Source organism: Garra rufa, chromosome 9, assembly GCF_049309525.1.
Source record: "Garra rufa chromosome 9, GarRuf1.0, whole genome shotgun sequence".
Lineage (NCBI taxonomy): Eukaryota > Metazoa > Chordata > Actinopteri > Cypriniformes > Cyprinidae > Garra > Garra rufa.
This window is the reverse complement of record NC_133369.1, coordinates 341124-355527: the sequence shown is the minus strand read 5'-3', so window position 1 is coordinate 355527 and position 14404 is coordinate 341124. Positions and strand designations below refer to the sequence as shown.

Below are 14404 nucleotides of genomic sequence, written 5' to 3'. Positions count from 1 at the left end.
GGAACAAACCATCAATGAAAAGCTAATATATTCAGCTTTCAATTGAACTAAATTAAATTAAACTCAGGGTCACATATGTCAGTAATATAACGGTAAGATGATAATAGTTTGTTATCTGCTTCGGTTCAGCAGAATAAACGCGTCAGGCACCGATTACAGCCTGCGCTCCAAATGATTATAATAATATAACGATAATTAACAGCAAATTAAAGATACCAGTGTGGAAAGTTTCTGTCAGAAATATCAAAGAAAGTCTGAAGAAATTCAGTGTTGGGGTTTTAGCATTTTCCACCGTTCAGACCGACTGTAATTAGGAGACTCTCTTGTTAATTAGCTTTAAATTCGGTAATGGCAACAGGAGTCGGTTATGGTTGCTATAGTGACGCGCTGAGCGGTTTCCCTCCCGCAGATTCAAACATTGCGCCGATTTAAATGCGCGTGCACGACAGAGCTCGTGCTCGCGCAGATCAAACGCGCACACACAAACACAAATAGTAAGATTGTGAGTTCATTTGCCTATTTCAAATGCTTTTTATGAAGCACATTTGCGATTAACTGTTGTTTGTGAAGGATAACACGTTTTATGGCTCACCGCTGACAGAAAGACGCCAAACTAAGACAAAAATCACACACACAATCAGCTGTTGCTCATCACACACACACACACACACACACTCACACACACACAACACGAAAAGCTGTTTCACATTTTACACGAGAAATACTTCCTAAACTGACAAACTTAAATCATTAAACCGCGTTAAATAAAGAGTGTGTTACTCACGCGTGTTTGATCAGAGTTTCATGCTGCTGCAGCTCAGAGAGAGAGAGAGATGGTGATCAGCAGGTCAGTGAGGCTCCACCTTTCAAATTTCGAGCCCTTTTCGCTGATTGGACGAGGATTTAAAGAGACTCGGAAACATTTTTTTTAACAATTAAACACAAAATATTCATCACAAAAGGATCATATATTAAACCAATAAAGATATGAAGAGTTTATTTGCAAAAACAGATAACTTCGTTTTTTTTCATTCTCAAAAATCATGATTATTATTACTACGTTTTTATTGTGTTTTATTGTGTTAGCAGCTGTATTTTTTTGTTATTTTTACTTTATATCAAAATAACCCAACTGCAGTTTAAAGAGATTAACGGAAATGCACAATGAAAAAACGTACTTTGTGAAAATGGTTAAAAACGGAGTTATCTGTTATGGCAAATAAACTCTTTATATATTAAAGTTTTCGTAAATTTTAGATATAAACATGAAATCAGAGCTGTTTTGCTTTTTTCAGCGAAAAAAATATTTTACTCTATAATTTCACTGATTCACATTTTAAGAAACTACCATAAATATTTAGAAAACAAGGTTGATTTACTATGTGGCCAAAGTAAAATACATGTTTGCCTTATAAATACTACTGCTAATTTTCTGTGTTTTACCTGACAAAATAAAATATTTTATTGACATAATCTTGAACATGTAGATTAGTTTAATTATAATTAGCATGAAAATTCTTTTGTAGCAAATATTTGTATTTGAAAATCTGGAATCTGAGGGTGCAACAAAAATCAAAATACTGAGAAAATCGTCCAAATGAAGTTCTTAGCAATGCAAACATTAAGTTTTGATATATTTACGGTAGGAAAATATCTTCATGGAACATTTTCTTTTGGCATAAAAGGAAAATCGATCAATTTGACGCATGCAATGTATTTTTGGCTATTGCTAAGACTGGTTTTGTGCTCCAGGGTCACATATAATACTATATTTAACGACACTATGGGCGAAATACACAGATAAACTGTGGAGTGAAGTGATTGGTCTGTTTGAGCAGCGCTGACAAATGTAACGGCTATCACGTGACGCATCGGGCTCTGCGTGAACAATAACTGGCAGCTGAATAATAACAGCAACAAACTGTAACACATTGAGTGAAGCTGCACAGTGAATAATGTGTGTAGAATTCACTTTAAAATGTTTAAAACCTACAGCACCGGACCGAACAGAGACCACCTAAACCCCTCCCTCTCTAGTGCTGCGCGTGTTTGTGTTGCCATGGGAACCGCGGACGCGTGGCGCGCGCAGGCAGTGAGTGTTTGACGCGACAAACGCTTCATCCTCTTATAATCTAACAGAAGAAATACACGATTAATCATCTCTGTCCACGATATTTGGTGAGTATAAAAAAACTCAGTCGATCGAGATACTTATCTGTGTGTGTGTGTGTGTGTGTGTGTGTGTGTGTGTGTGTGTGTGTGTGTGAGAGAGAGAGAGAGAGAGAGAGAGAGAGAGAAAGAGTAGTTTGGACAAACAAATGTGAGGTAAATAATGTTAGCTGTGACTCGCCAGAAGGTAGAAATGATTCGTAAAATAAAGCATGTTTTTTGTAGCCCAGAGTTTGATTTTGTGTTGGAATACAGTCATTATATTTAAGAAATATATAACTAATTAGCACAAATATATGTGATATGCATTTATTTCGACATGTAAAGGTATTTGTGTTCTTACCTAACCAGAAGTCACCTGACAAAACCTTTTTTGAGATGTCCTCATTTGTAAAAACTGTTTATTTATTTAATTTAATGGGTTTTTTGTTTGTAAAAATGCTGAAAGTTTGTAAAAATGCAGAAAGTTTTGTAAAAACCGGTTTAAACGGTATAAAATATAGTAAACATAAACTACATCAACTTTTTTTTTAATTCCAAAAACGCAGAAAGTTTGTTAAAACAAATATAAAAAATATAAGTTATACATAAAAAAAAAGTAATTGTAAAAATGCAGAAAGTTTGTAAAATCACTATAAAACGATATAAAACATAGTGAATAAAAATAAAGAATAAAGAGTTTGTTTTCAAACAGTGTAAATGCATTGGGTTGTCTGTGAGGGTCAGGAGTCATGAGTGCCGCTGAAGCCGTGTCTGCTCTGGTGTCTCCGGGTTCGAGCTGCAGGACGGTTCCTGTGGAGCATCTGGACTACAGCTTCATCCAGAGCTGCTCAGACCTCAAACATCTGGAGCAGATCCTGACAGTTCTGCGGTGAGACGAGACCCGTCCGTCCATCTGTCTATCTATCTGTCTGTCTGTCTGTCTGTCTGTCTGTCTGTCTGTCTGTCTATCTGTCTGTCTGTCTGTCTGTCTGTCTGTCTGTCTGTCAGAGCTCCACTCACGTGTGCCGCTGGTGTTCCTCAGGTCCGGTCAGGAGGGGTTTTACCCTCATCTCATTGAGTTCTGTGAGAAACACATACAGAAACTGGACCCAAAGTCTGGAGTCCTCAGGAAGGAGAATCGTCCGGCCACCGCTGCCAGCTTCTCCACAGAGGAATGGAGGAACATCTCTGAAGATCTACAGGTGCTGGAGAACATCACAGAAACACTAACAGATCTCTTCCTCTAATGATCCTCTGCAGAAACACATTTCATTCTTCATTCACTCACTGCCGAAACTCAGTTCATGCAATCAGTTATTGAGTTCACACAACTGTTTTCTAATAAGTACAGTGAACTTTCAGTTAAATTTCAGTCAAATTTGCTATTTTGTGCTTTTAAGTTTTTGTTTTTTTATTTGTTTGAAAAAATGTAAAGAGGTTTATGCTTAAAACAACTGAAAATGTTTAATATGATATGAATTTGTAAGTTGAAATAGTTGAACTGTATATGAATGATATGTAATCATCTTTGTATGATGTTTGTCAGCGGTGGGAGAGCAGCATGAGACTGGATGAAGCGCAGCTGAAGCGGCGGCCCATATTCAGTGATGTTGAACACGTCCCTCCGGTTCGATCCTCACATGGCGCTGTTCAGGTGAAGGTCTTTCCTCTGGAGAACATCTGAACCAGATCTCAGACTCACAGATTCATCAAACGTTTCTGCTCAAATGTTTCCGTAGACAAGCGTCAGCGCTGCGGTGAAGACCGTGAAAACATCCTGCGTCCCTCGATCGTACAGAGACTGGGACAGGTGAGTGTGTGCAGACCACAGCCGCTCCTGACGCTCACATCGTCTGTGTACCTCTGTGTGATTGTGTGTGTGTTTCTGTTGCAGCTTTGATGTGGAGACGGAGTGCGCTAACATAGACGAGAGCCACAGAAACACGCGGCACACTTCCATCAGTCCAGCCCTGCCTGAAATCACAACCACAATCAACAGCACAGGTCAGAGATCGGACAACAAACCCCGAAGCTACTGTGTGAAATATATTCATATCATATCATATTCATATATTCATAAGACATCTGAATATATTAGGGATGTACCCAAATGAAAATTACTGGCCGAAGCCGAGTGTTTTCCGTGTTTTTCCAATGTATTTTGCCAATTTTTTTCACCATTGCATTAATTCAGTTTTGTCTTGCTTTTCAAAAAAAAAAATTACAAAACAACAATTTAAAAATATTTACTTAACACTGAACATTTTTAACATTCTAGTAGACATTATAGCCTACCAACAAAGAGATTTTTTTGCTATTTTCGCCCGAATAATTTCGGTTGCTGAACATTCGGTGCATCCCTAAAAAAAAAAATATATATATATAAATAACATATACAGTTTTCTCACAACCAAGTTATAAATATCCACTCTAATACACTTATTAAAATTGCAAAAGCAGTCAAATGTATTTTAATAACAAAACAAAGTATTCAAAATCAATTTTCTTTTGATATGTTAAGGAGTGGGGAAATATGTTCAAAAACATTAGTTAATGTCATAGAACTACAAAAAAAAAAAGCAAACTACACTCTTAAAAATAACGGTGCTTCACAATGCCATAGAAGAACCTTTTTGTCTAAATGGTTCCATGAAGAACCTTAAACATCTGAAGAATCTTTCAGTTCACAAAAGGTTCTTGGTGGCAAAAGAAGGTTCTTCAGATTCTAAAAAGGTAAGAAAGAGATGGTTCTTTAAAGAACCTTTGACTGAATGAACCAAAAATGGTTCTTCTACACTCTTAAAAATAAAGGTGCTTTAAAAGGTTCTACACAGCGATGCCATAGAAGAACCATTTTTGGTTCCACAAAGAACCATTCAGTCAAAGGTTTAAAGAACCATCTCTTTCTTACCTTTTTAGAATCTGAAGAACCTTCTTTCGCCACAAAGAACCTTTTGTGAATCGAAAGGTTCTTCAGATGTTAAAGGTTCTTCATGGAACCATTTAGACAAAAATGATTCTTCTATGGCATCGCTGTGAACAACCTTTTAAAGCACCTTTATTTTTAAGAGTTTAAGCTTTTTTCACAAAATGTGTTTGGATGCAGTAAAAGCAGAAAACATCAGGATCACGTTAGCATTTTCTTCTGTCTCTGGATCATAATTCTGACCTTGAAGTCGGGATTAGAAAAAAAATAAGATGAGAATTGATCAGATAGTTGTGGAGTTTGTGGTGTTTTTCTACTGATTATTGGAGAATACAAGACTAATTCAACAAATGATTTTCAAAAAATTATTTAGTGAGAATGTGTGATGTGAAAGAGCAAAACAGACACCATTTCTGGAATCAGCAGCTCAGCATTAGTCATAAACAAGCACTGGGTTTCACTCTCTCATCAAGATCAGAATTTGACATGTTGCTCCAACAAGCAGATCACAGTCATGAACGCATCAGTGATTCAGTCTTCAGTGACTCTGAACATAACGCAGGGTTTGTACAGATACTCTAAAATTAAACTTTCAAGGACTTTTCAAGCACTACTTTTTTTGACTTCTTCAATCATGACTTACTATGACTATACTACACGTTTACTATAGTAAAACCACAGTTAATTTTCTTAAGGGATTTGTATTTGTGTACTTTATTTTTTCTATGTTTTGTTTTTAAATGAATCGAAACAGTGAATCATTTTGCGACGCAATGGTTTAACTGATTCAGAGTCTTGTCAAAAATAAGCTCTACATATTTCACCCATCACTACGTGCTTTTTAAAATCATTGCAAGCGATTCAACAATTCAACAGTGAAAGACACTTTTAATTTGATCTGGGTTTTGCTAGTGAACCGCTAAAATGAAGGATCGAAGTCACAAGTTTGAATCAATCGGAGCGGTTCCAGTGTAAATGACTCAATTGATTCGGTTCACCTGTTCCTCTTCTCACGTCTTCAGTCATGTTTACACCACACTGTCAGTACTACTATTAGGCTTAACTCCATTGTGTTCTGACATTAACTGAAATAAGCCAAAACAGGTTTTGTGAAGTGCATGAAAAGATATTGACAAAATACTGAAAAACACTCAATTCAAGCACTTTTAAAGTACCTCTTCAGGTGTTTAGCTATTTCAAGGGTCTTACATTTCAAAAAGCCAAATTCAAGCACTTTAAGCACTTTGTACAAACCCTGATAAAATAAAGAGCATCTGAAGGTCATGTAGCTGCTGTGGAGAACATCTACCCCCGGTTTCACAGACAGGGCTTAAGCCTAGTCCTAGACTAAAATGTAAGTCTGAGCTGTTTCAACTGAAATAAACTTGCACTGACTGATCTTAAAAATATATCAGTGCCTTTTTTTGTTTTAAGATGCACACCAGTAATGTTTTTTCTAAGCATGTTTATAAAATTAACTTAAATGTCCTCATTGATCTATGGGCTAATCCTGGTTTAGTCTGTCTGTGAAACCAGGCCCTAGAGTATGTTTATCTGCATCTTCATGATCATCCTCACTATGTTCTGCTCTCTATAGCCCTGAGCGCGCAGGAGAAAGATGCTCTCGCCCGCCGTGAGAAAGACAAAGGCAACGAAGCGTTCAGGAGCGCTGATTATGAGGAGGCCGTGGCGTATTACAGCAGGTGAGGAGAAGCTCCTGTGAGCGTGAGGAGCTGCTGATGAGCCGCAGTGACGTGTGTGTATCTCTGTGTGTGTGTGTGTGTGTTTCTGCAGGAGTCTGTCTCTCGCATCTTCAGCCGCTGCGCTCAATAACCGCGCTCAGGCTCACATCAGACTACAGCACTGGAGCGCCGCTCTGAACGACTGCGATGCGGTTCTAGAGATGGAACCTGAAAATGTCAAAGGTGAGAAGCATCACACACCGCTGATCCTGTCTGTGCACTTCTACAGCTATCTTTGTGAGGGCCGGTTTGAGTTTTAGACCACCGGAGTGAGGACAATTGGGCCGGTCTTCACTTTCTGAGACCCCTTTAAAGGCCTGTTTGAGGATCAAGACTTGGTTTTAGGGATCAGGTTATAATTGGGTAAAGGTTAGGGTTTGGGTGAGGCACTTCATTCTGATGGTGGGTTTAGGGTTAGGAGCTGGAGATTGCATTGTGTCAATGTCAAAGTGTAGGGCAGGACTAGGGTCCAGTTATGACAGTTATGACATTATGAGTAAGATTTATATATGACAACATTTTTAAAAAATCATCTAGAAAATACACAGATTGACTTTAATTATACACTTAAATTGTGTGTGTGTGTGTGTGTGTGTGTGTGTGTGTAGCTCTGCTGCGTCGTGCCACTGCACACAAACATCTGGGTCACCAGCAGGAATGTCATGAGGACCTGAGAGCCGTTCTCCAGATGGAGCCGCACAACGCTACAGCACAGGTACATCCACACACACACAACTGATGCTTTGAAGAACTGGACTGATGCCTCACTCTGACCACATTCTGGCATCATTTACTGTAGCTCATGACATTTAAACCTCCATGACTTACTTTCTTCTGATGTTTTGAAGCAGAAATGCTTAAAGGAGTAGTTCACTTCCAGAACAAAAATGTATAGATAATGTACTCACCCCCTTGTCATCCGAGATGTTCATGAATTTCTTTCTTCATTCACAAAGAAATTATGTTTTTTAAAGAAAACATTTTAAGACATTTCTCCATGTAGTGGACTTCTGTGGTGTCCATGAGTTTGAACTTCCAAATTGCAGCTTAAATGCAGCTTCAAAGGACTCTAAATCAGTGGTGGACAGTAGCGAAGTAAATTTTTCAAGTTTTTGTACTTTACTGGAGTAGTTTTATTTTGAGTAACTTTTACTTTTACTTCACTACATTTCATAAAACATGTCGTTACTCCTTATAATATATCACGTGCTCCGAGACGCAGAAGCAGTGTCTAATGCATGAACAAACTGATTCTTTTGAATGAACCTGTTCAATCGGTTCGCAAATCGCAACAAACGATTCATTCACGAATTGGACTGATCCGACTGCAGCTGTTCTCGAGTCGACAACTCACTGATTCAAATGAGCCGTTTAGAGCGTTAGTTCTTCCTAACTTCAGGCCTTATTCTCATATCATTTATAACTGTGACATTCTCGAAAACAACAAGCTTTAAAACACTTTTTTCTTACTGGTGAAAATGAGATGGTCAAATCAGTTTTCTCTCAAGTACATCGCAATGTAAGCTTCACAGTGAACATTACTACATCTCTCTCGTCAACATAGTCCATATCAACAACAAAAATATATCTTGACTCCATATAGGCTAGTGGTTATTTTGGGAAAATCCGAGGCTTTTTGAACAGTAGGATTATAAAAATATATATGCTAATATAATATTAAATTAAGTAGCCTGTATAAAATTGTAAAATAGTTCAGTACTTTTTTACTTAAGTACACAAAAAATGTAGTACTTTTGTACTTTCACTCGAGTAAAATTGAAGGAGGAGTACTTTTACTTTTACTGGAGTAATATTGTATTATATGTATCTGTACTTTTGCTCAAGTACTTGATTTGTGTACTTCGTCCACCACTGCTCTAAATGATCCCAGCCGAGGAAGAAGAGTCTTATCTAGCAAAACAATCGGCTATTTTCTTAAAAAAATTAAATTTTTAAAATTTAAAAAATTAAAAATTAAAAAAAAAATTGTTTTTAATTTAATTCAAATGCTTGTGTATAGCTCTGCATGGACTCAACTATGTTGAAAAACGCACAATTTTCTCCTCCAAATTTAAAATCCCTGTTTTACCTTTTTTGTGAAGGGCGTTTGATCTTCTTTGCACGTTCACTTTGTAAACACTGGGTCTGTACTTCTGTAGCGATGGAGGACGATTTTGCACTTGGAGGAGAAAATGAGATGGGAGTTTGTCGACATACCCTAACTGTCTTGAAGATGAGCATTTGAGATTAAAAGGTGTATAAATATTCATTTTTTTTAAGAAAATGACCAGTCGTACCCTTCTTCCTCGGCTGGGATCGTTTAGAGCTCTTTGAAGCTGCATTTAAACTGCATTTTGGAAGTTCAAACTTGTGGGAACTATAGAAGTCCACTATATGGAGAGAAATCCTGAAATGTTTTCCTCCAAAAACATAATTTCTTATTGTCTGAAGAAAGAAAGACATGAACATCTTGGATGACAAGGGGGTGAGTACATTATCTGTACATTTTTGTTCTGGAAGTGAACTACTCCTATAAAACCAAACCGCACTGAAGCCCATTGACTCTCATTTTTATCTTTTGTGTTCCACTAAAGAAAGTCATTCATGGGTTTGAACGACATGACACTTCTGTCATTATTTACTAACTGTTCCTTTAAACATATCATGACCTCTGACCTTCAGAAGCTGCTGACGGATGAGACAGAGAGCGATCAGGAGACACGCAGCACAGGCAGGAAGATCCTCATTCAGGAAGTAGATGATGATGAGGAGGAGGATGAAGGTGAGGATGAGAGTCTGTGGAGCGAGAGAGAAACTGAGTGAAGTAATGATCTTTGATCATGTGAAGCTCAGACTGTCACAGCTGCAATGAACTGTGGGATATCAGAGAGCTGTGCTGTGATATGTTCAGACACTCAGGATGAAAGCAGAAAGGAGAACTGGGACGCTAGCGGGACAGAGAGTGGAATCATGGGAAATACACAGATGACACCTGGATGCACCAATATGAAGACAGATGGACTGACTGGATCAACCAATGACAGCAGCAGCAGACGGGGCGGTTCAGCAGCAGAACAGACACCTGTCGACGCCCACACTGGAGCTCCGCCCCCTGGACACGCCCACCAGAGGAGTGAGGAAAACAGACCAGAAACAGAGAAACACACACACGACACTGAACACACAGCAGCAGGTACACAAACTCACACACACACACACACACACACACACACACACACACACACGTTGGGTTTACATGTTTTATGGGGACATTCCATAGGCGTAATGGTTTTTATACTGTGCAAACCGTACTTTCTATGGCCCTACACCTACCCTACACCTAAACCTAGCCCTCACAGGAGATTGTGCACACTTTTACTTCCTCAAAAAAACTCATTGTGCATGATTTATAAGCCTGTTTCCTCATGGGGACCTGAGAAATGTCCCCACAAGGTCAAAATCTACTGGTATTCCTATCCTTGTGGGGACATTTGGTCCCTATAACGTGATGAATACCAGGTACACACACACACACACACACACACACACACACACACACACACACACACACACACACACACACACACACACACACACACACACACACACACACACACACACGTAAACACAAAGTCCATTCTAATGCCGACAGACTAACAGATGTTCTGGTTGCTGTATTCCAGAGTTTGCGCTCCTGAAGGATGATGGGAATGTTCTGGTGCGGAGCGGCTGCTATCAGGAGGCAGTGAACAGATACACTGAATGTCTGCAGCTGAAACCACAGGAATGTGCCGTTTACACCAACAGGTACAACTGACTGTGATCATGTGAGTGTGTGTGTTAGCGGGGCATGCAGAATCTGACATGAGTGTGTGTGTGTGTGTGTGTGTGTGTGTGTGTGTGTGTTTCAGAGCGCTCTGCTACATCAAACTCCAGCGCTTCATTGAGGCCCGGCAGGACTGTGACTCCGCCCTTCAGCTGCAGCCCACCAATAAGAAAGCTTTCTACAGACGCGCACTGGCCAATAAGGGCCTGAAGGTGAGTGTGTCACCATGACAACCTGATGACCCGCCCCTCATCTGAACGTAAGCAACACTGTGAATATGGAGATTATTGTGATGCACTTTTCTATTTGTAGTTCTTCCTCATCTTGTGACTCAAGCATGTGAGAGTGATCAGACAGACATGATGTTTTAAAGGATTATTTCACTTCCAGAACAAAAATTGACAGATCATTTAACTTAAGTTTTTTGAAGAAAACATTTCAGGATTTCTCTCCATATAGTGGACTTCTATGGTGCCCTGAGTTTGATCTTCCAAAATGCAGTTTAAATGGAGCTTCAAAGACTCTAAACGATCCCAGCCGAGGAAGAAGGGTCTTATCTAGCGAAACAATTGGTTATTTTCTTAAATAAATAATGTTTACAAACGTTTTAACCACAAATGCTTGTTTTGTCTAGCTCTTCGTGAACATAACCTACCTGTCTTGAACCGGAGCGCACAGAGTATGCATGCACATCGCAGAGCTAGACAAGACCAGCATATGAGGTTAAAAAGTATATAAATTGTCAATTTTTTCGAATCGTTTCGCTAGATAAGACTCTTCTTCCTCAGCTGGGATCGTTTAGAGTCCTTTGAAGCTGCATTTAAACTGCATTTTGGAAGTTCAAACTCAGGGCACCATAGAAGTCCACTATATGGAGAGAAATCCTGAAATGTTTTCCTCAAAAAACTTAATTTCTTTGCGACTGAAGAAAGAAAGACATGAACATCTTGGATGACAAGGGGGTGAGTACATTATCTGTACATTTCTGTTCTGGAAGTGAACTAATTCTTTAATGTTAGAATTTGCATGACAAAATATAATTTTTCATATATTAAAATGTTTTGGTTAAAAGAAATATTTCACCAAAAATGAAAAAATGAAAATATGCTCACCTTCTGATATTCCAAGGTTAGGATGAGTTTGTTTATTGATCAGATTTGTATAAATGTGTGATTCCATCACTGCCTCACCAATGGATCCTCTGCAGTGAATGGGTGCCGTCAGAATGAGAGTCCAAACAGCTGATAAAAACATCCACACCACTCCAGTCCATCAGTTAACATCTGGAGAAGAAAAAAGCTGAAATAAATCCATCCCTAAGACATTTTAACTCAAATACTAAAAGTCAATAATAACGTTTCCTCCAGAGAAAAAGTGTACCTGGTATTCATCACGTTATGGGACCAAATGTCCCCACAAGGATAGGAATACCAGTAGATTTTGACCTTGTGGGGACATTTCTCAGGTCCCCATGAGGAAACAGGCTTATAAATCATGCACAATGAGTTTTTTTGAGGAAGTAAAAGTGTGCACAATCTCCTGTGAGGGCTAGGTTTAGGTGTAGGGTAGGTGTAGGGCCATAGAAAGTACGGTTTGTACAGTATAAAAACCATTACGCCTATGAAATGTCCCCATAAAACATGTAAACCCAACGTGTGTGTGTGTGTGTGTGTGTGTGTGTGTGTGTGTGTGTGTGCAGGAGTATGCAGCGTGTTGTTCAGATCTGCAGCAGGTGTTGTGTTTGGATGCGAGTGTGACAGAGGCGCAGCAGCTGCTGATGGAGGTCATGCGTCTGATGACGGAGAATAGATGTTTAACACAACCTCGCAGGAGCATCACCATCACTGAGGTCCCTCTCTCACACACACACACACACACACACACACACACACACACACTAACACTTACACACACACACACACACACACAATCACACAATCAATCACATAACAGGTCTGAGATCAGCTCTCTCTGTGCAGGTGGATGAAGAAGATGAAGATGATGATGATGAAGATGAAGATGATGAGGGCAGCAGTGCAGTCGGGCCGCAGCGGTGCAGTGCAGACTTGTCATCCGTCTCTCTGCAGTGGTCTAATGCATTTGAGTTCAGTCAGGCGCTGAATGCAGCTCTCTCTCGCGGTGACCTGCTGACCTGCGCTGAACTCCTGCGCTCTGTCGCATCTGAACGCCTGCCGCGGCTCATCGGCACACAGCTGGACGGACACACGCTGGGCTTCATCATACGAGCGCTGAACACACACCTGCTGCACACACACCCACAACTAGTGTTCACACACCTGCAGACGCTGCACACCGCACACAGACTCACGGTGAGAAAAACACACACTAACAACATGATTACAGCTGACCCTGGACCACTGAACCCTCATAAGGGGCAATATTTCACAAATTAAAATGTATGCATTATTTGTTAGGATAGGACAATATTTGGCAGAAATACAACTATTTGAAAATCTAGAATCTGAGGGTGCAAAAAATCAATATATTGAGAAAATCACCTCTAAAGTTTTTTAAATTAAGTTTTGATATATTTACAGTAGGAAATGTACAAATATCTTCATGGAACATGATCTTAATATCCTAATGATTTTTGGCATAAAAGAAAAATGGATAATTTTGACCCATGAATGTATTTTTGGCTACTGTTACAAATAAAGCTGTGCTGCTGAAGACACCAGGGTCACAAATATTAAAGTGCATATTTAAGATGAACAAATGAACGCTTCATAGTGGACAGCAGGATGAGTTCCTGATCAGCCAATCAGACGGCAGTGCTGGGTTGAGGAATGTGTGTTTGATATTTACAAGTGAGTGTCATTATTAGTGTGTTTAGTCAAGTCAAATGTGTTTTCTGATTTCCTTGTGTGTGTGTGTGTGTGTGTGTGTGTGTGTGTGTGTGTGTGTGTGTGTGTGTGTAGATGGTGCTGATGTTGTTGGATGGTGAGGATCGCACACAGCTCTCACAGATCTTCCAGAAGCTTCATGCAGTGCAGACTGAAGCATTCTCACAAAATGACGTCACAAACCTGGCCAACAAATACCTGTGACGCTCCTTCAACCTTCCCATGATTCCACTCTCATCACGCCGGACGATCAGAACCGGCAGCGCCACACAGATCTCCTCTTCACTCACTGCCCCATCAGACACCAGCCGCTGCAACAGCAGACACAGAGACGCTTCTAGAGACATTCATGAGTGGAACAAACGCTGGGAAAAGCAGGTTTTGTTCTCAGTGTAAGATGATTTAATTGCTTTGCTGAACTATAAACGAGTGTTCAGGTCAATAAACCACCATCTCATCATTCAGGAGATCCTGTGTGTTTCAGCAGTGTTTCAGACGACTGCAGAATGACTGACTAGCGATTGAAGGATTACTTCACTTTCAGAATAAACATTTCCTGATTATTTACTCACCTTCGTGTCATCCGAGATGTCTTTCTTTCTTTCTTCAGTCATAAAGAAATTACGTTTTTTGAGGAAAACATTTAAGGATTTCTCTCCATATAGTGGACTTCTATGGTGTCTGTGAGTTTGATCTTCCAAAATGCAGTTTCAATGCAGCTTCAAAGGACTCTGAACGATCCCAGCCGAGGAAGAAGAGTCTTATCTAGTGAAACAATCTCTAATTTTCTTTAAAAACTATGTTGCAAGATATCAACCCTCTGGTGTTGTTCAGTCAGAGCTCACATTTTGACCTGAAAAATAAATCAGACTTGTTTTGTTTGTGGTCAAAAGTG

The 14404-nt window shown here is 39.5% G+C and overlaps 1 protein-coding gene across 1 annotated transcript; it reads left to right on the top strand.

Moving 5' to 3' along the window:
• The first annotated feature begins 2900 nt into the window (after positions 1-2900).
• Positions 2901-13742, top strand: spag1b (sperm associated antigen 1b). Its single transcript, XM_073846880.1, has 15 exons — positions 2901-3040; positions 3194-3353; positions 3698-3805; positions 3891-3961; positions 4046-4155; positions 6675-6780; positions 6872-7002; positions 7428-7534; positions 9502-9601; positions 9683-10012; positions 10503-10626; positions 10731-10857; positions 12345-12494; positions 12625-12975; positions 13585-13742. The coding sequence occupies exons 1-15, from the start codon at positions 2901-2903 to the stop codon at positions 13711-13713; spliced, it is 2244 nt and encodes a 747-aa protein (XP_073702981.1). The 3' UTR covers positions 13714-13742.
• Positions 13743-14404: the final 662 nt, after the last annotated feature.